The sequence below is a fragment of the Ceratosolen solmsi genome, unplaced genomic scaffold, assembly GCF_000503995.2.
Source record: "Ceratosolen solmsi marchali unplaced genomic scaffold, CerSol_1.0 scaffold15, whole genome shotgun sequence".
Classification (NCBI taxonomy): Eukaryota; Metazoa; Arthropoda; class Insecta; order Hymenoptera; family Agaonidae; genus Ceratosolen; species Ceratosolen solmsi.
Window position 1 is genome coordinate 1701108 of NW_011948434.1, and position 22901 is coordinate 1724008.

At 23.4% G+C, this 22901-nt stretch overlaps 1 protein-coding gene across 1 annotated transcript in view; it reads left to right on the plus strand.

Annotated features, from left to right (window-relative positions):
* iav (transient receptor potential cation channel subfamily V iav) overlaps positions 1 to 19930 on the plus strand; it is a 39756-nt gene extending 19826 nt beyond the window's left edge. The window contains exons 6-13 of the mRNA XM_011502884.1: positions 124 to 340; positions 4105 to 4266; positions 6636 to 6833; positions 8327 to 8436; positions 10091 to 10332; positions 14016 to 14360; positions 17974 to 18283; positions 19672 to 19930. Coding sequence (XP_011501186.1) covers positions 124 to 340; positions 4105 to 4266; positions 6636 to 6833; positions 8327 to 8436; positions 10091 to 10332; positions 14016 to 14360; positions 17974 to 18283; positions 19672 to 19855 — 1768 coding nt within the window. The 3' untranslated portion in view covers positions 19856 to 19930. The remainder of the gene's footprint in view (positions 1 to 123; positions 341 to 4104; positions 4267 to 6635; positions 6834 to 8326; positions 8437 to 10090; positions 10333 to 14015; positions 14361 to 17973; positions 18284 to 19671) is intronic.
* Positions 19931 to 22901: the final 2971 nt, after the last annotated feature.

Consider the following 22901-nt stretch of genomic DNA (forward strand, 5'->3'; position numbering starts at 1 on the left):
CTTATGAAAAACATGAAGTTTACGTTACTTCCTTGTAAAATATTAAATTTTATATTAAAACTTTAATTTCAATTAAAATATAATTGCCAAATAAGTAACTATTAAATCTTCATGTTGTTTTAGGGCAGTTCGACTTACTGGGCCCTTCGTCACAATGGTTTATAGTATGATAACGGGTGACATGCTAACTTTCGGCATAATTTACATGGTTGTCTTGTTTGGTTTCTCTCAGTCGTTTTACTTCCTTTATAAGGGCTTTCCAGGAGTAAAAATGACTCTCTATCACTCCTACCACTCAACATGGATGGCATTATTTCAGATAACTCTTGGCGATTACAATGTAAGACTTTTGTATGGTTTATTTTAGTGTATTTTTGTATCATACGACAACATTTTATTGCAGTTCAATACTTCCAATAAATTAAACTGTTTTTATTTAAATTTTTTTACTATAATGCACTTACAATTTTAAAAAGAAACAATATTTTTTAAGTTTGCAAAGTGATAGTACTAGAATAATTTTTTATCGAGTTAATCATTTCAAAATAAGTATTAAAATATTTTTAGGTAGCCGATATAATGAAAATTAATTATAATAAGTTATAATTTTACCATCTATGTTAGATTTTTGTTTTATTTTACAGTATAATAAAAAAAAACAACATATATTTAATTAATTGTATCTTTATATTTAATGTAATTAGCAATTAATAAATTAATTTACCTGTTTAATGCGATTAATATGTGATTACTAAAATTAATAACAATTCAGTCATTCAAAGTCATTAAAATAACTCTAAATTCTTATTATTGTCAATATGTAATTATTTAATGATAGCTTTTAATAAATATGTCTGAACACAATTTTTAAATTGAGGTTAATGTTGACACTATTTGTATTGTAACCTTAAAATTCGAAGTAATATATTAAATTGTTGAAAGAAGTATACAATAATATTTTGCTCGTGAAATATAAATATCTAATGTAATAAAATATGTATACATTAAAATAAGAGTTTTAACAAATTTAATCTACAAAAAAATTATTTTAAAAATTACTTTTTGAATATATACGTGATATTTAAACATATTACTAATTTCCATTTAAAATATATTAGTATTACTTGTTGAAAAATTTAAGTATTATATTTTGCTAATCTTAAATTTGTACAATATAACTTTATCTAGTTATAAATTGTTTTTTGAAATGTTGCCAGTATGATTTTTCATAATAACTTTAAAATATATTAAATTTTACGTATATAATTTTCAAGCGATAGTGTATATATAGTTAAGTATAATAATAACTAATTATAAAGAATAGTAGACACAAATTTTATCAATATTTTTTGTATTTAAAGTATTAAAATTTACGTATAGTTTTTTTTTAAATCATAGGGAAAAAATATATATTTTTTAATTACTTATTACTAAGACAATAAAAAAAGTTTGAAAATTATCTTTTACAATTTTATTTGACAATGTTGAATAGAACATTATTTTTGTTTATACTTGGCGAATGCTCTGAGAATAGATTTGCTCTTTAAATCCGCTGGAGCAATATTTCAACAAATAATAATACCAACTGAAAATAGTAAAATAAAAAACAAAATTAATACAGTCACTAGATAAAAATGTTTTTATGATTAAACATAAATTTTTATGATTGATCAATCCGAGTTATCATCGAGTTTTAATTAAATTTATAACATGATCTTCGATCGTATAAGCAAAAAAGCAAAAGTGCAAATGGACAGAAACAGGCCCGCAAAATAGGGGGGCAGTAAGCTCGACGAATTGTTATATTAGTTATCGATTGACACTTGCGCAAATGGACTATGATAAAACCTTACGACACTCTTGGATTTCAAATGGGACGCTTTTAGCCCCGGCAATATGTCTATTGGCTTTATCGTCTTCATTCACTGGATTCATAGAGCTATTTAAAATAATTCGATAAGGATACAGAGCTACTGCTTATACGTTTTGAATGATGGTTACAATATTTATTCGATTTTAGTTTTTTCATCAAATAAATTATAAAGTTAAAAATGGATGTGGGATATCATAATATATAATTTAAAATGTAAATTTAGTTCATAACATGTTTTATAAAAATGAAAAATAAATTAAAAAAATATTTATGTTTACAATAATTGAAGATTAATTTTTTAAAATAATATTCAAATTTTAATACAAAAGATTCTTCCTAGTTACATTTAATATTTATATTAAATTTTCAAAAATATTTAAAACCAGTAAAATAATTGTTTAATTTTAAGTATGTCGCATGTCTTAATAACCAATGTTATTAGTCATATTATTTGTACTGTAAGCAATTCATTTGGTTAAAAAATTTACATAGTATACATAGTAATTACATAGTAATATATAAAAGCAAACGTTAATTCATTTATTGGTTTTTTTAATAGTGTCATTAGAATTTATCATCTAATTTCAAACATAGAGCTAATAATTAAAACATTTACTGAATTTGAGTAATTTATGCATATCAATTTTTTTCTTGCATCAACATTTTAACATTGATGAAACATTGAAAAATAAAAAATTATTTTACCAATATGACAGAATAAGTATATATTTGTAGGTAAAAATAGTATTACTTATTAATATAATGCATATAATTGTATTCAAATGTCATTTCTTAAATTACTTTTCTATTTTTATATATTTTTATTTATATATATTTATATATATATTTATTATTTATTTATATATATTATATATATACGGACACGCATGGAAAAGTAAATCACGGAATGCTTAATTATGCTTAAATAGTATCTGTTTTTTCTCCGTCGGCTCTAGATTGATATGTAAGATGAATATTGGAAGATTTAATTATTATTTCTTTAAGTAATATGTCTCTTCTTTATAAAATAATGTAAAATTAAAATTCATTATTACACTTCTATAGTTATTTTTTAAATCTCTTTAATTTCTTTAACATAGAATAGTTACAAGCAGTGTTATGTTGATAAATAAAATATTTCAATAATATTCAATAATATTTTCAATAATATTTATTGAAAAATCAATAGAATTTAGATTAATACATTATATAATTATACAAGCTCTGTGGATTTATGATATATACTATTTAGTATATTTATTACTATGAAATAATAAATTTGCTCAATTAAAATAAAGAATCAAGAAAAGACAAGTAAAATGTAAAATTTTTTAAAAAAATTTACGTAGATCACAAAATAATATCTACTCAAGTTTTTATTGATTATTTTATTTTATTTTATCAGTTTGTCTAATTTTTATTAATTAGGAACTATTTTAAGTCCTCACCGTAACCAAATTAAAAATATTCTATTTTTATTCATAATATTGATTGTATTCATAACATATTAATTTTTTAATTGATTTTGTAGAAATATTTTATCAATTCAAATATTTTATGAAAAAAATTCTTATTTATTATTTATAAAATTTATATTTGATGTAATTTTTTGTCTTAATCTATTTTCGGAAGTTCTTGAAGCCTACTAATACATAGGTTACTCGTAATTCACGTTTACCATCATACTATGAATGTGAAATATATTATATATATGAAATATATAATGTTAACAAAGATGAGAATAATAATGAGTAATTTATACGACGAAAATAAAATAAAATAATATCTACATAATATTAAAATATAAAACATAGATTGTGTAAACTAAATTATACTTATGTTATCATTTTTTATTGATTGATGCTATGATATTATATATAAAATATAATGGTTATTGTGAACATTAATGTGTTATTATAGCAACAGTTGAATTATGATTACATAACACGTCTATATAGTTATTGTGTATAATAAACAATATAATTTTATAACAAATCATAAGTACAATTTTTTATCATTATATACAATAATTTCATTGTTACCCACAAGATATTTAACTTATATCATCAACTATTATTAAAAAAAAATTCATCACACAATAATATATAAATATTATTATATTTATATCTATTTAAGATGTTATATATAAATAAAATGTTTCTATTTAATTTTCGTTCAAGTTTAAAAGTTAACACACATTTAAGGAAAATATTATGTATTTATTTTGTTAGTACACAGATTTAAGTAATACGACCTATCCAAATCTCAGCAAAACAGTATTTGCAATTTTCATGGTCCTTGTACCGATTTTACTACTCAATATGTTGATAGCGATGATGGGAAACACATATGCACATGTAATTGAGCAGAGTGAGAAAGAGTGGATGAAGCAGGTAATATACAATTAACTTGTCTTTATAAATATTAACTATATAACCTGTCATTAAACAAAAAAATAAATACTTTACCTCAGATTCACCGAAGTACACATTTGTTAACTTAATAAAATGATCTTTAACAACAAAATGTGTTATTGAAAAATAGTTCATAAATATAAATTATGCGAAGGATTTTAATGTAAAAATATAAAAATATTATATTTATAATTATCCGACAATTTACATCTTTTTGCATATTTCTTATAAATCATCTATATAAATTGTTATTATTAAAAAAAATATATTTAGCAATACTAACCTATATTAAAATCACTGCATATTTTGAAGATGATATGTATTTATTTTAAATTTATACATTGGATTAGAATAATAATTAATTTGTATTTAATTTGATAAATTTAAATAATATTTGTAAATTATCTATAACTATGACCATTGTTCATATTACAGTTATGCAAACTCATTATATAATCTATATATTTCATCAGATATTTTATCTGGTAATATGATATAAAAGGAAATATTACTATGATTACATACAGTCTATAATTATTATTTTAATTAAAAATACTGTTTTTATCACATATAATTTATATAATATTCATTACTATATATTATCTAGTACATCGAATAATTAGCTTTTATAGAAAATATTGTGAATCAAGATTGGTTCATATATAATTATAATGAATATATCATGTCTAATGTAAAGTTTTGTAATGTTTAAATAATTGATAGTGGGTTATTTAACTTTTTTTTTTAATTCTAAATTCTAAAGCATATATTTTATAAATAAAATTATTTAAGATCGTGTATTTATCTTATTTGAATTAATAATTAAATATATATGATTATAATTATTTTTATATTTATTTTGATTTATCTACTTTATTAATAAATGGACGTAAGCTTCGCTTATTATTTTATATATTTTTTTTGTTATTTTCTTTTTTAATGTGATATAATAATGAATTATTTTTTTAAATTTAAGTTGAATGAATTGTAATACAATACATAAAATTTAAATGACTGTACGTAGATTTTATTCTAAATATGAAATTAATATTTTATTACATTTCATACTCATCAGTAAGCTGACTTTTAGTCGTATTAGTTGGTTCGGGAAGTCACTCGATGAGTCCAAGCACGTAATTTATTATTATATATTATTTTTATAATTCGAGCTTTGAAAGTTTAATAATAAAGAATTTTTATGTTTGTTATTTTTATGCTATTTTGATGTTATTTGTTATGTTTATTATGCTCTAATATTTAATAAATTTGTGGTGAAATATTTCCTGAAGTAAGTAATTCTAGTACTCCTTATTTACATTTATACAAGATTTGCATAATTAAGTTTTGTTAGTAAATTATTGATTTAGTAAATTATTTCTTATTTACGTACAGTAAAACATAAAATATTATATACATATAGTTAATAAATAAAGTTTAAATATTGGGATAATGAATATCAATGCAATACTTAATTAACATTTTAAATAAGAAAATTTTAAAAATGCAGTCGAATGGGTTATTTATCAATCAATAAATTAAAAAATATTTACTTTTTAAATTTTACAATAACTTCCATTTATTAAATAATATGGAAATATCTGATTCTGGAAAATAAATATTCATACTAAAATTACATGTGAATATTAAAAATTTTTTTATTATTCCTTTTTAATTATTGTATTATAATTTAATTATGTTATTATTATTATTAAATTACACATTTCTTACATTTATTAAATTAATATAATGAGGATGTAATTGATATGATATATTTATAATCTTATCGTGTTATTACAATAATGTACATAAAAGTTATATGCAATTTATTTCAAATTTATAATTCTACGATTAAATGCTAAAATAAAATTCCTATATCGTGTTATTTTCGAAATTCTAATATTTGGTTTTATACAAGTGTAAATGTATTATAATTATAATAAAATGGAAAATCAGTTAACGTGCGCAGTTAAATATATTGTATATGTGTAAGTTCATAAGAAATAATTTGATTAGTGAATAAGAAGTAATATAAATACGGCAAAATATTATATATATATATATTTATATATATGTAATAAATATAATATACTGTGTCTGTATGAATATGTGCATGTGTTTGTGTGCGCGCGCGCGTGGGTGGAAATCATATCCCAGTTAATTAATTAAAAATAAAATTTGAGATCATTTTAAAATTTGCTTTGTTATCTTAATTTTTTACTTTTTAAGCTGTATAAATAAACATTTATGTGAAACATGCATCTAATTCTATTGCTGTCATTAAAAACCTAGATAAAATAGAATCTTTTTAAGATTTTTATGCTTTCATATTTATTTCTTTTCGTATACAGTGGGCAAAAATCGTGGTTTCACTAGAACGCGCTGTATCCCAGAAGGACGCACACAATTATTTGCAAGAGTACAGCATAAAATTAGGCCCAGGGGACAACCCCAGCGATCCCGCCTCTGAGCAGCGTGGTGTCATGGTTATTAAGAGTAAATCTAAGACCCGGGCTAAACAACGCAAGGGGGCCGTCTCTAATTGGAAGGCATGCTTATTTTTAATTATATATGTTTCATTTGCCTCAGGCTTTGGTGTTACTTCCGTTCTGAATTTGCACTTCCTTTGTCTTTCTTTATTTGTTTTTATTTTTCTTATTTGGACACTTTCCACGAACGGTAATAAATTGCAATGATTATTGGTCCTAATTTTCGTAATACACAAAATCATTACTTTTATAACACAATATAGATGTCAAATAAATCATGCTATTGTTGATATATTATTATAGACATATATATATATATATATATATATATATATATATATATATATATATATATATATATTTGTGTGTGTGCATATGCAAATACTTATCTGCTGTGGAGGAATTCAGCACTATGCTTCATCATTTTTTTTATCATTTTTCTGGAATTTACACTACATTACTAATTAATTATTTCTAATATAAAAACTATTTTCACAGTAGGTTCAGGTTTTGTACTTTTTACATATGAACATATTGTAGTATTCAATTGATATCGTATTCTTTATATGGTTAAATATTGCTAAGTTATATCAACCTACTATTAATAAAAATTATTTAGTTAAAAATTCTTCAATATTTATTATCATTCAATTATTTATAATTTATCAGATATATTATATTATTTACTTTAGAGACAGTTTGAGAAAATAAATTTCTAGTTGATTTTATGTATTTAATCATACAATTTCTTATTTCCCATCTATATATGAATATATTTATATACATTAAATAAATAAATAAATAAATAAATATATATAGATATTATTTTTTTGATAAACTTTATTTATTATTATTTTAATAAGGCTCTGTAAGAAAATGATATTTAAAATTATAAAATAATTTTGTATAAAGAGTAAATACCAGTCTCTTTCATATTTACAATTACTAATGCTCAAAAATATTGATCTATCAATATTTATTTTTTCATTCAATAGAAATTTTTTATTAAATTTTGTTTCAATTATGCGAAAATTATACAAAAAATTAAATATCAAGAGATGTTGTATATATTATATATATATATATATATATATATATATATATATATATATATATATATTATATAACCATGAACTAGGTATAAATCTCAGTTTGCACATTGATAATATTATACGTAGAGGTTTCTTGCATTTTATAGAAATTGAATTGAGTTATAATAAAATGAGATATAATTTTTGTCAGAAATAATGCAGCTTTACACATTAACAATTTATGTAAATCTGATTACGGATAATGCAAATATAAAAATAGAATCGAAAATTAAACTGAATTTTGTATAATTAATTTATATTAGTTTATCATAATACAGACACATGTGAATGATATTTGTGTACCGATAAATTTCATTTTTATTACATGATTTTCTTTTCTTTTACTGGCTACATGCTTGAGCTAATTTATTTTACTTAAATTCATTCTCTTTTTTTTAACACTAATTCAACTGTAACTCATGAATATTATTAGTTACACTGTTATGCGTAAAATTTGTACAGAGAGTCGGAAAGGTAACGATCGTCGAGTTAAAAAAGCGCGGTATGACCGGAGAGGAGCTGCGTCGTATTATGTGGGGCCGTGCGTCTTTTTCCACGCCAATCAGGTCTAGGTAACTACTGCACGTGTAAATATATATATATATATATATATAACTTTTAAACTTATTTGTTGTTTTGTTGATTGATAGTTTGAATTACTTATTAGATTTATACGATAACATTAATTATGTGAAGGATATGCAAAATTCATTAGAATGATTGGAAGAATTTTGATATTCATAATTTTTTTGTTATTATTTCACAAACTATTTAAATTTATATAAGGACTCACTAATATAGAAATTCCTTCATTTTATTAGTTTGAGATTTTCTATTTTTATTTTATTTTTATTTCATAATAGATTTTGAGATTCTTGCTTATGGATATTATTAATTTATTATAATTTATTATTAAAATTTGATCCTTACATGATTACTCAATATTTTATATATTTTTCGATAATTTTATCTTCTATATATATAAAGCTTTTGTATAAATACTTATTCTATTTCTCTCTAATCCATGCATGTATTAAATATTACTCTATAAAATAAATTAAAATTTTGATGCAGTTTAAAAGGAAGAAGTGGATGTCTGTTATTAGTTTATCTTGTAATAATTTTACAAAAAATTATATATACATAATACTAGCATATACAATTATTATATAGTTATAAATAATTAAAATAAGTTTATTTAAAAATTAGTACAGAACTTTTAAGTTTTATATCTTACACATTTTCATGCGTAATTTAACTTATAAAACGTTATATATGGAAAAATTAATAAATATATAATATATTTTACGAGTTTCATTAACTAATATTGATCTAAATAAAAAAAAATTACTAATTACATAAAATTAACTTTTTAAGGACAAAATTTTAAAACTTTTAACTACATTGAAAGAAGTTAAATAAAAACGTAAAGCAGGTTAAAGGTATTAAACATCTTTTGCAGATTCCGGAATATAAATAAATAAACAATAAATATAATGGTAGAATAATGAATATGATGGAATAATAATGAATATAATGGCAAATATTTTTTACATTATAAATTATATTTTTAATAAATTTGTGTTTCCTAAACGTCTTCCCATTAAATAAACAATTGCTCTAATTATTTAAAATTGATTAATATGTCTTACATTATACACCAATACAAATATTAAGTAATTACAGATATATACTTTAATTTTTTCAAGACAATTAATCAATTGTTTTAATAGAACATAATTTACGTTTCTTGTTAAAAGAGAATTATAAAATTATTCAATTATAAAAGTTTAAAGTATTTCTATTTTCACTTTAATAATCTGAATAAAATATTATTTTATTTCATCAAAATATTAATATAAAGAGATATCAATAAGCTATAAATCAATGAAAAATTGATATAAAATATATTAATAATTAATTATAATTTCGTTAATTTTAATCCTGAAAATTAATCCCATTAATTTAATCAAGGTTCACTTCATCAGTATGTATTAGTTCGAACATCTACTTTTTGCCAAAGTTCTTCAAATAGTTTTAATTAAAATTCTTTGTACTTCAAGTACTTAAAACTTTCAAAATAATAGAAACGGTTCATACTATTGAAGTAAAGAAAGCAGAATTCATTAAAGCATTCCGCAGCTAAAATAAATTTTTTCAGTAGACTTAGTTCTCTCAAGGTCTCCCTTTAATCAAAATAACCAAACTAATTCTTGACTCTTTAAGTCCAATTCTGGAGCAACCAATGCCAAGTGCGCCGAGCGACTTTGGTGACGTTCTTACCACTGCTCTCGACGTAATGACATTCGCGATCGACGTATCTACACACCCAGAGAACTTATCGAAGTTACCTCAGCAGACAGCAGCCGAAATGAGACTCTCAACAACAAACATTGCAGCTTCAAAGACAACCGAAAAAGTGGATGATAGAGGGCTACCTCCCTTAGACTCAATTAATAGGTCAACTGGTAGGTACAATTTCTTTTCCTTTCATGAAAACAATCTGGATTTTTGTATTACTTAGATCAGTTAGAAAAATTAAAAATTTTCACAATACTTAAATATCAATTAAGACAATAAAATTTTTGTTTTATATATAAATATAAATTACGGTACTTTATTTTTCATTGAGCTCCTAAATGCTAATACCGGATTTCTTATATTTTATAGTGAATATATCGAATTATATAGAAAATTAATTATATAAGATTTATATTAACTAACAAAACTTTAGAGCTTGTTGCTATTTTTTCGAAATAAGCTTTAAAACATTAATAATAGTAGAATTGGACTTATATAATTAATGATTTTTTTATTATACTTTTTATATAAATGTTATAAACATTATAATAATTCCTATGTTAGTGGTGATCAAATGCATATATAATTTAAGGATAATTGTGAATTATTTATTTTATCGAGTATAAAATCATTAAAAAGTAAACTTCAAAAGTAAAATTGAATTATACAGAGTTTTTGCATATCTCTAAATAAATCTAAATTTCTGTAAAAATATCATAGTTTATCATATAGTAATTGTATATTTATCCTTTAGAATGTAACCAATAGATTTTTTAGCATTTTTTGAATATATATATTTTATAAGTATATATATATATATATATATAGATTGATTATTTGATGATATAAAATATAACTTGTATAAAAATAAATATTCGTATATTATATTTATATATTATGCATAAATTAAATGTTAGTCAGATGATTTTATAAATAACCAATAACTAGTTTTTCATTATTAGATCATTTTTAAATTACTGTTATATAAAATATAAATCATATATATGTTGGTTATAAAATATAAATGATTGTATAAAGAGTTAGATATATGATTTTCTGCCAAAAAACTAATATGTTATATGAAATAAAAAAAAATTAATCATCTGTTTATCATGTTATAAGTAATATTTTATGGTATTAAAATAAATGTAAAATCAAAAAATTTATTTTTATTAATAATTTATATTTTTTATATAAGTTTATATTCAATTACAATTACATTATTAGTATAAATAATAAAAAATAAAAATAAATGATAGAAAAAAAAACTGATAGATAATATTAATAAAAACTTTTAATTTGCAATCCTGAGAATGAAAAGGATATATATTAAGTATTTTGTTAATGACATTTATATATGAGCTACAATATGTTAAGAAGGGTGAATATACTTATTTCGTAAGGACGAGGATTGTCACATAATTTTTATAAATAATTTTCTTCTTTTCAATATTAATTGCGAATATAGTTTCAATAGAATTTAATTTTCGTTGAAGATTCTAATAGCTTTTAATCTTCTACAATGTGAAAAATCATTTAATATTATTATATTTTATAATTTACACTATATACAGAATATTAGCGCAGTGTGCATCTATACATATATATACATACATACTGTAAAAATGATTTAAAAATATTGTATTCAGATACAAAATGATTTTCTAGCTATAGCTCTGAATTTAGGATAATATTTTGAATTCAATCAAAAATTTCAAATTCAATTAAAAAAATCATTACTACAAAAATGTCTTTAAAAATATTATTACAATTTTGCAGAAATATATCTATAAATTAGATATGAACGAACATCTTTTTATAGTAATGATTTTTTAAATCATTGAATTAAACATTTTACCATAAATTGAGAACTATGCCTGTAACATAATTTTACATGTAATTGAATGAATGCATTTTATATTAGATGCAATTTCAATAAAATAGTAACGTAAATACTTTTAATGATAAAATTGCAGAAATAATATTTTTCTACTAATTTATAAATGAAATTTTTAAAAATTAATTATTTTAAGAAGAAAAAAGCTTGAATAAAGAATTTGAATGTTATAAAAGTAATAATATAAGTAATATGAACATTTTTAAATGTTAATTTAAATTTTTACATAAATCTTTTACCGTTACTCTTCACGTAAATAACTCATTCGTATTTTAAATTTTCTGAAAATTCATAGTTATAAAATTCTACTAAAATGAATTTCAAGATCATGTATAAATTTATTGAGGAGCAAATGAATTTAAATATTAAAGATAGAATTTCGGCTCTTTATAATAATATCATTCGAATAATAACAATGTTTAAATTCAATTTGATCTATAAAAAAAGACGTAGTTTTATATATGTATAGAAGTAAATGTAAATATGAATTGTCAGCCTATATATTAGGAAAATAAGTATAAGTTTTTTTTATTGTGAAACTTAATTAAAAGAATAATATATTCAAATACATGCAAATTATATTCTTAATGAGATGAACATTTTAAGATAGTTCTTATAATTTGAATTAGAAATTACATTTTCAAACAAAGTCCCTATATGCGGGTAATTTAAAATTATATATATTAACGTTCATTACGATGATATGAAAGATAAAATATTCGAAAACTACAGAATAATTTTCACGAAATATATATAAGAGTATACGTTTATGAAAATTCAAATATATAAAAATATTATCTAAAATTATAAATGTTAACATAGGAATTACCCTTTTGTAAAAATAAAATTGAAGCTTAACATGTTATTGTTTTACTCGTAAGAAAAAATCTCGAAATTCCAATATTTTTCATGTATAGCTTGTTTCAAGCATGTATTATTAAAAGACTAATTATAATGTTAAGATGAAAAATTTATAATACCCACCAACTATTTTTATTTTCCTCACTTTTTTCTGATTTTTTTTGGCTCCCCTCCCAATTTTTTTCTCATTTCATCTTTCTATCTTTCTCGAAGTTTGGAACTTTTCCAAATCTAGAAATTTTGCATTAGCTTTCATAAAAAATGGCCTAAATTACCCCGGAAAGTTTGGCGCCGGCATCGTGTTGCATCTTTTTTTCCGTTTTGCGCTTTTACTTCTATTTTTCTATTGAGTGCATGGTAGAGGAGATTTCAAGACTTCTTGTCCCGGCGGTAATCCTCTCATATTCGTCCCATCATGGTTCATGAAAGATTTTGCAGAAAAATAGGGGATGCCCTAGGTCAATCACTTCACAGTAAACTGTGCCTACTTTTTTTCAATTATAAAGTAAAAGTATTTTTTCATTCATTTTTAAATTCTTTGAGTGAAAGTAGAACTAATTAAACGTGAAGCCATGTGTTTCAAAATTACAGTGGACTGATGCCTTTTGATCACACTTCCAGGAAATATAATATTTTTATAACATTTTACACAATAAATCGCGAATAGTTTGATCAATTAAGAGTAAAATAGTTTAAAATATATTTAATATATCCAATTTATACATTTTTAATTTATATAAAAAATAAATTAATTGATGGATATCTGAAATATCAGAAGGTTATATATTACATATATATATACTAATCAGATAGTATGTAAATTTAAATATAATTAATCACAAATAATTTTTTAACTACATAAAAAGTTATTCAAACAAGTTCAATGATAAGATATCAAAATTCTTTATCGTCACAGATTCATGTGGTTTAAGCAATGCTGTTGATAAATATTATGTCTTTTTAAGTTTAAACTTTAAAATTCATGTTAACTGTGCCCTAAAAGTACATATAAACCTCACTTCTCGATGAGAGATATTGTGTAAAAGAGGTAATAATAAGTAATACGAACCCTGATTTTAATTCTGGCTCCAGCATCAGTTGCAGCCGCAACGGCGCCCTTAGTGAAGTCAGCAATCGTCTCGCCTCCCTTTCCGTCAACAATTTCACTCACCAACGATCCTCTGCTCGATCTCATGATGGCGACAGAGGATTCAGTTTATGACGAAGAAACCTTGCTGCGACTCACTCGCTCAGTCCGGCTCGTGGGAGAAGCCGCCCCTGCCACCTACGCCAAAACTGATATCGATCCGACCTTTCTTGAAAGGTTGGCGCTGGGAAACCTCGAATTCGATGCATCAGCCGAGCTGATGGCACAGATTCCGAAGCCTCTTAAACATCAGTACCTTATTGAGTCCAGCGACAATGATGTTTGTGCAAGTATGTACTTCTGCGTGAGAATCGTGGTTTCGAAGAGCTTCAACCAAATAATTGACGTTGTCGAATTTTATATCTTTTTAACCCTTTTTCATATTTCCCAGCTGCATCTCGAACTATATCGTTTTCAGATTTGTTATATCTCATGACTCTCAAGAAAAACATTCTTGCATGCCGTTCTCGAGTTTTTCACGGAATAAAATGCTAAAATTGAAGCTAATAAGGAGTATTATGACTGTCATCAAACGAACTTGAAATTACGCGTAGAATTAAAATTCAAAAAATTTTTTTACTTCATATTCAAATATATTCAGCATTTGGTTAATAATTATCGCTCATGCTTTAAAATCCTAAGCCCTTTATTTTGCATATTAATTATTTTTTAAAAATTAGTTTAAATATTAGTTTAAAATATAATCATTATCCAATTCAATTTAAATTGTTCAACTTTGAATACATTAGTATGTGCATATAAAAATATATATAAAAATTTTCGAGAGTGCATTAATAATTAGACATTTTAATATTGTAATTTAAATATTTTATAAGAATTAAAAAAAAAACTTTACCTTAAATTATTTAATCATTTTAATTCTAATAAAGAGATTAATTTAGATTAAATTTTTTTAATATTATATTTACCATTGTCAATATAATACTTTATTTATAAATTTAAATTCAAAAGCAATATTTCCTTTATATAAAAAGATTAGATATATACTAAATTAGATAAAATTTGATTCTATATATAATATGAAAACGTAAAATTAAGCATGTCAATATGAAATATATTATATTATATTTTAAGGTTGCGTTTAACATACTTTCAAATTATTTTTATTATATATAAAATTAAAATATATAGTGTTTTGTTTGAAAGCGGTATTATTTCCTGTCTTTAACTGCCAGTGTTTTGATAGCTTTAACAATTTGCCGCCCGCTCTAGCAGATTCTTAGGTGGGAGTTTAGTGAAAGGGTTATAGAAATGTGTAGTATATGCAAACTTTGTTAACATATACTACGTTTATTAACAGTTACATTAATAATAAGCAGGATTGACTTCTTATAGAAGAGTGTAAACTCTGTTTTGTCTCAATGATGAGGTTGCTCTTTGATGGTGACGACGTCGTGGTCTCTGCTAATATTGTAAGGATTAGCAGAAATATACTCCCACTCTTGTGTAAAATGTGTGGCCTTGAAGAGTATATGTATACACGCATGCCTATATAGGGCGTGTGGCCTTAAATATATAAATGAGGGTGGCTTTGGTCTCTGCTAATTTTGTAAGGTTAGCAGAATTATGCCCACACGCCTGTGTAGGATGTGTGGCCTTGAAATGTATGTATGAACATACCTGGAGACTATGCTTGTGCGGCATTCTAGTTTCTCGTCATGCAGTCTGCACCCTTGACTGCTATAATTCTGGCACACTTGGCAATTAAATTTGTGTTCCCTTGGATGTCTTCATTTTGTGAGAATAATTGAGTGACTGGTGTGTGGCCAAAAACGCTATCTAAATAACGTAATGATTTATAACTGTTGACCGACTGATTCACAATGAGGGACTGAGTGTAGCGTGCTGCCCTTAAGTATCTACGTTGCAGCTCACTTAGCTGGTAACAAAGCATCGCTGTGTCGAACTGGAATCCTACATGAAGTGCAGAAGAAAACTCTAAAAGTGTCGAGAATTCTATGAAAGAACAAAGCTTAAGAAATTTGGAGAATTCCAGTCGATGTTATTATTCGGAGACCATATAATCATTGCAGGCCATTTAAAAGAAAAACATAAAAAGTACCCGAAAATTCTCGTCTCAAGTGTTTACAAAAATCTGAGAGCTAGAGAGATTAGCGATGCCGAGAGCCAATGGTCTTGAAAATTGCTTCATTATCGAACATATTTAAAAAGCCTACAGTATAATATAAAATCAATAGATATGTAATAATTTTATATTATCATAAAAATACTTGATTTAAAATTAAAAAGTTAAATTACATGTTAATGTATATATCATTACTTTATATTTTAAATAGAAAATAAGTTTCGGTGAAATTAAAAAATAAATATTTATTAAAATTTTAATGACTATAAAATAATCAAAACTTTAGCCAATATCGATTGTATACTATTTATCATCATTTTATTACAGTACATTATAGTATATAGTAATAACATCGGAGACGAATCCTTTTGTATAATTATTTGCAAAATTATCAAATTTGTTAAAATAATAATATTTTATGAAAAGCGATTTAAAGTAGTCTTTATAATGATTTATTAGTTATATTTTGCATGAATTTATAAGTTATAAAACTATATTCATAAATCCAATTACGACAAAAAAATAAAATTGATACAGTATAAGTGTTTAGAATTCCAATTATTCAGTGGTCAAAGGACTAAGATGGTTGGATTAGACTATAACCACCAGTTGCCTGGTGGGGGAAAGAACTGCAGGCAAGTGGAAGGGATAGCGCATTTATTGAATAATTACATATATTGACTTATTGTACTGTTTTTTACCTTTTATTTTACAAACTATACAATAATAATTATTTTAAGATGGCCTTAAGTATCGGTGGGATCTTGCAGTTCGGTGGTGGTTGCTACTTGGCGTTAGCATGCACCACATACAGAGATGGGAGGTCGTAAATCTCCGGATCCTCTTGACGTAGTGTGCTTGGCGGTAAATTATTACACTGCGAAGTAAACATCGTAAGTTTCTTGACACTTCTTCGTATGGTACCATTCGGTGGTAACTTGTAATGTGGAAGGATGAGGAGGGCCTTCCGTAGCGGCTCTGCAGAGAATGTGTACAATGGTTGCACTAGTATGAGAGAGGCCTGCAACACCTTCGTGCTTGGACGCTAGTAAGAGTGAGACACTGCTCAGTATGGAGCTTATTGAATATACCTTCCGTAGCGGCCCTGCAGAGAGTGTGTGCAAAGGCTGCATTAGTATTGGAACGGCTTGCGACTGGTTCCTTGACTCGGATTGGCTGAATGATTCTTGACTGAGTGGCTCATGACTGAGTAGGGCTTATTTTATATTGCGCTTGCCTTAAATATCTACGCGGCTGCTTTGTTAGCTGACGACAAAGGGCCGATGATGGCGATAGAACAATGGGTTCGAGATGTGTTGCGAGAAACAATGAGAATGATTGTGCACTCATTTTGGATAAACCGACTTTTCCAAATCTCCTTAGAGAATTTTCTTAGTAGTTATGACTGATGAATAATTTTCTTGAAATGATAAATGTTGAAGTTCTTCTTTGAAATGATAGTCGTTGGTATTTTTCCCCAAATGAAATAACGTTCAGGAGATTCTATGAAGCTCGAACACATATATAAAGGCAAAAAATCATAAAAGTTTTTCTACCTTAAAATGCAAACGAAATAGCAAAAAATCATAAAAGTTTTTCTACCTTAAAATGCAAACGAAATAGCAAAAAATCATAAAAGTTTTTCTACCTTAAAATGCAAACGAAATAGCAATTAAATTTCCCAAACTCTCTTACTTTGCTGTTAAAACGAGGAAAAAAAGTCGGTATCGTATTATGATATAAAAAATGATTATGTAATGAAGAACCGTACATAAAATGCCATTTCCCTTATACAGACGAGAATCAGTTAGGCATCGACGCTCGATTGCAACGCATCAGGTCGGCCAATAGCCGACTAGCTCCGGCCTCAAGCCGAAAGTCCTGTCACAGAGATGTTGCAATATTCGAGAACAGCCTAAGTTCATCGTCTACAACCTCCCTTGAAAACGCTTCCAGTATTCGATTGCTCGACAGCAAATCAGAAGTCGCTATTTTTTTCACTGATAACAGCGCTGGTCGACACTTTCCGGTCGTCGAAGTAGAAAACAGCAAAATGACTAATAGTTGCAAGGGTCAACGAAAAAAAATAAGAACTGCCAGAAATCGGTGAGTCGGCAACTTTATTTTATTTCCTCATCAATAGGATACCCCATATGGAAATATTTTTAAGCTCGTCTGTGATTATCATACTGCCATAATAAAGCCAATGTACATAGATAATATTTCAGTAAAATTAATAATAATAATGAATTATTATAAATCAAATTCAAAATTTTTTAAAATAAATGATAGTTATAAAAATAGTAATAAAAAAAAATTTGAAAACCGTGAAGAGTGAATTATATTTTTAACGTGCATAATACTTAAAGATCTCGGCAGAATTTTGTCGATAATTGCTAACGTTAATTATTAATGTTATTAATTATTAATTATATTAATTAATCATTAATGTTAATTTATAATATTATTTTTAATATTATCTTTTCCACATTATATTTTTTTATCATATATATTTATACTCGATCAAATATTTTTATTTTTGAACGCATATTTTTAAATACATATTTTTATCATTTATACGAATTCTGACATTTGCTTAATATACGATCATATTCTTTATGAACCGGATTAAAAGATAAATTTAATTATGAATAAGAATGCAAATAATTATATAATAAATAATAATTATATAGTTAATAGAAATTGAAATTAGTCATTTTATTTTAGAATTTCATGAAATTATCTTTCAGTATGTTTTAATATCAGAAAAAAATGTATTATTATATATATTTACGTATTAAAAAATCCATATAGTTTTAGCTTTTTCATATTGTTTGATGTACATTCTGTTAACTTAATCATTTATAAAATTACGAATATCAATGTAAAACTTCGAATATCAGAGCATTTATAAAACATATATTAGCAAATTTAATGTAACACTAAAATTATAAAATAATTGTTATATTTTCAAGGTAGGACTAATATAAAAAATAACTAAAATAATGCACAAGTTATATGCACTGAACATGAAATAAAATTAATTAAAAAAATTATTTAAAATAATTATTTACATATCGTTTTAGTTAAATATATATATTTTTTATAATAGATTATTGGAAACATAAATTTTTTTATTAGAATTATATTTATTTATTAATTTTCTTATTCATTGATATGATTATTAATAACTCAATAAATAAAATATAAAAAATAATTATATATATATTTATATAATATTATATGAAAATTTTATTTTATAATATAATAATTATAAAAAATTATTTCAAAACATTATTTAAAATGTCTTCTACAGGATGAAATTATTTCGATCGAGAAAATTTATTTCATGTTTCATACATAATTATGAACTACATACTTACAGAGATCTACGGTGATCTGATATAACGAAAATATGTCGGCTAATTATTATTACCGTAAATTATAATGATAAATTTTAAAACATTTATCATTATATTTCCCATCCTTTTCAGAATATCCCCAAAAGAAATACACGATGTTTTGTTAAATGTTAAGTCAATGGAGAAAAATAAGACAGTTTCTTTAGGATCGACGATACATGCCAACGACGATCCACTGGAGCCTTGGAGCACCTGTAATATCAAGGATATGAATGCTATACTTGCATGGAAGGATCCTGATCCACATAGTCCTTAATTTTATTTTACAATTATAATGTTGACTAATACAACGTATGAAGAATACAGCATTACACAATTCATTTGTACTGTAAAACACAAATATTTTAATGTAACAGAATATACATAGCTTATATATATTTAATAAACTTCATTTTATAAAAAATAGTATAAAATAAATACTAGCTTAATAAATATGTAAACTAACAAAATATAGCAAAAATAAAGGTATTACTTATTAATTATAATATAAATTATATTTATCTATACATCAATACATTTTTTATGGTAAAGAGAATATTTCAAAATTAAATTTTCCATTTCAAAAGTAATTGATATTTGGTGAAAAAGTTAATTATTATGTAACTAATATATTTAAACGGCATGTTCTTTGTTAATTTATTTACATTACTTTAAATAATGAAGAATAAAATTTATATTTAATATAATATGTCATGAATTAATAGTATTATCAGTAAATTATATAATATTAAAACTATTTTGAAATAGTTGATTTGAAATATAGTATAGGCAACTATAAATATATAACTCTAGTATATACAACTTTAAATTTAATTTTAATTTAAGTATTAGTAATATAAAGGATTTGTAACATAACTGTTTTATGTGAAGGTTACGTAAGGGTTAGTAAAATCAGAATAAACTACAGTAAATTAAAAAATTTTAAAAAGATAATGCTAGAAATTTAGTTTATAAATTTCAGTATAGTAAACACAAATATATTATATAATTTTAATTCTTAGAAGTGTAACAAAAAATATTTTCATAAAATATTATATAATGCCTTTACTAAAGCTGGTAATTCAATGTCTTTTAATTCTTAAAATTTTATTTATCTTTTATTTATTAGATATTTATAGTGCAGTGAATATTTTGGATCAAATTTGTGTTCATAAAATTAATTTAATATTTAACTAGATACTTAAAATATAGAATATGTTTGAAATAATATAAAATTTGAAAAAAATCAATTTCATTATTTTATAGATCCTTTCAGGATTCTGAAATAAATAACATCAATTACGACAAATAAAATGTTATCAATCTTGTATTTTAAAGTTAATAAAACCATTCACAGTGTTCTTTATCTGATTTCTGTTATTTTCAAAATTATATTTGCCGTTAGTGATATGTAGTAATTATACTAGTAGAACATAATCTTATTATTTATAAGAATTTATAAATCGTTTTAATTTACTTTTGAAAATATGAATAGTAAAAATTTATAAAAAATTTTGTCGTTTTTCTAGACTATTAGGTATATGCATAACATAAATCAATATAAATATATTCCTTATTTTTTTATTCTAAAATAAAAAGTTCTAAAAATAAAGTTTATCCTGACAATGTTAAATTGTCATCGGGTAATAAAATTGAAATGAATTATAAACAAAATATTGGATTTCACTTATAATTCCACCTTTATGTAACACATAATAGTTTCATATGTAGAATAAATGATTTAAATTTGTACGATACCCGTTTATCATAATTATTTATTTTAAATGGAATAAATAAATACTATTTAGTAAATGAAACATCATATAATATAATGTCATGTATTCTCTAGTTTAATATTACTTTATTCTTTTTCGTTTTAACGGTTTCTAATTGTGAAATTAATTATACTGTATGATAAATTTCCTGAAAATTCACTATAAATAATTTTTTTATATTCAATAAAAAATCTAACTTATATTAAATCTATGATATATTGTTCTAATAAACTATAACTACATGACGTGTATGTTTCTACGTCAACCTTGCTTAGACAAGTTAATTGAACCATTGCCAAATATTGCCGAAGATCATAATATTTTGTTAAGTGATAAAATGAAGAAAAGGAAACACTAGACAATGCATGTAAAAAATAAAACTTCATATAGTATGAATGTTAAACTACAGCTGTATGCGTGGTATATATACAAAAATTTCACGTGTATATAGTAAGTGTCTCATAACTATATAAAAAAACAATTTTTCAAAATTATTTATTATACTAAATATTTTAATATTTAAAATAACTAAGAAATAATATTACATTGATCATTCTATATATATATATATATATATGTATTTTTTTTTTTTAATTACTAAGAAAGTTTTTCTTAAATTCTATCCATATTAAAGGATATTTTAATAAATCTATTAATTTATTGCATATTAATTTATATATTTATAAGTTTTATTTATAGAAATAAATTATATTATATTAGAAAATAGTGTTATTTATTTATAGAATTTATAGAAAATTATAATTTCTACTTTAATTATATAAATATTGTAAAGAAAATTAAATTGTATTTCATTGTTTTTCACACTCATGATTAAATAGGAAAACATATTTTTTGGTTCGCATTCAAATAAGTAGTTCATGAAATTAATATAATGATTTGAATGATATTTAACATTTTATTTAATTTGATCAAAAATGATAATATTTATCTATTTATCGCTTCTATATCTTCATTTATTTATATATTTATATAGCTTCTCTATATTTTCTTGACTTTTTTTTTCGAAACAAATTTTGTTCCATTATTATTTCATTATGTTTTTTCATTTTTTTGTATGAATGACTAAAAATCTATTTATACAACACTAGTTTATACTAATTTATACTAATAAATTCAAAATCTGCAAATAAAGCTTTATTTCAATATCTTGTTAGAAAAAATTACAGAAGTTGTATTATCTTACGATTTTTTCTTTGCATTTTTCTTTTTTTCTTTTTCATTCATTATCTATATTTTTATTCCACTTAATGTTTGTAAATATATATTTTCAATTTCAATTTTATAATATGTTTGTTTCATAAAATTTTTTCTTTTTCATTCATTATCTATATTTTTATTCCATTTAATGTTTGTAAATATATATTTTCAATTTAAATTTTATAATATGTTTGTTTCATAAATTTATGTTTGTACCATGCGTATTCCTAGAACACAATTTTCAATGCAGTATATTTTATGTGGAAAATAGAATACATGTTTTAACATTGAAACTCTGTCATAAATTAATTACATTTAATTATCTTTTGT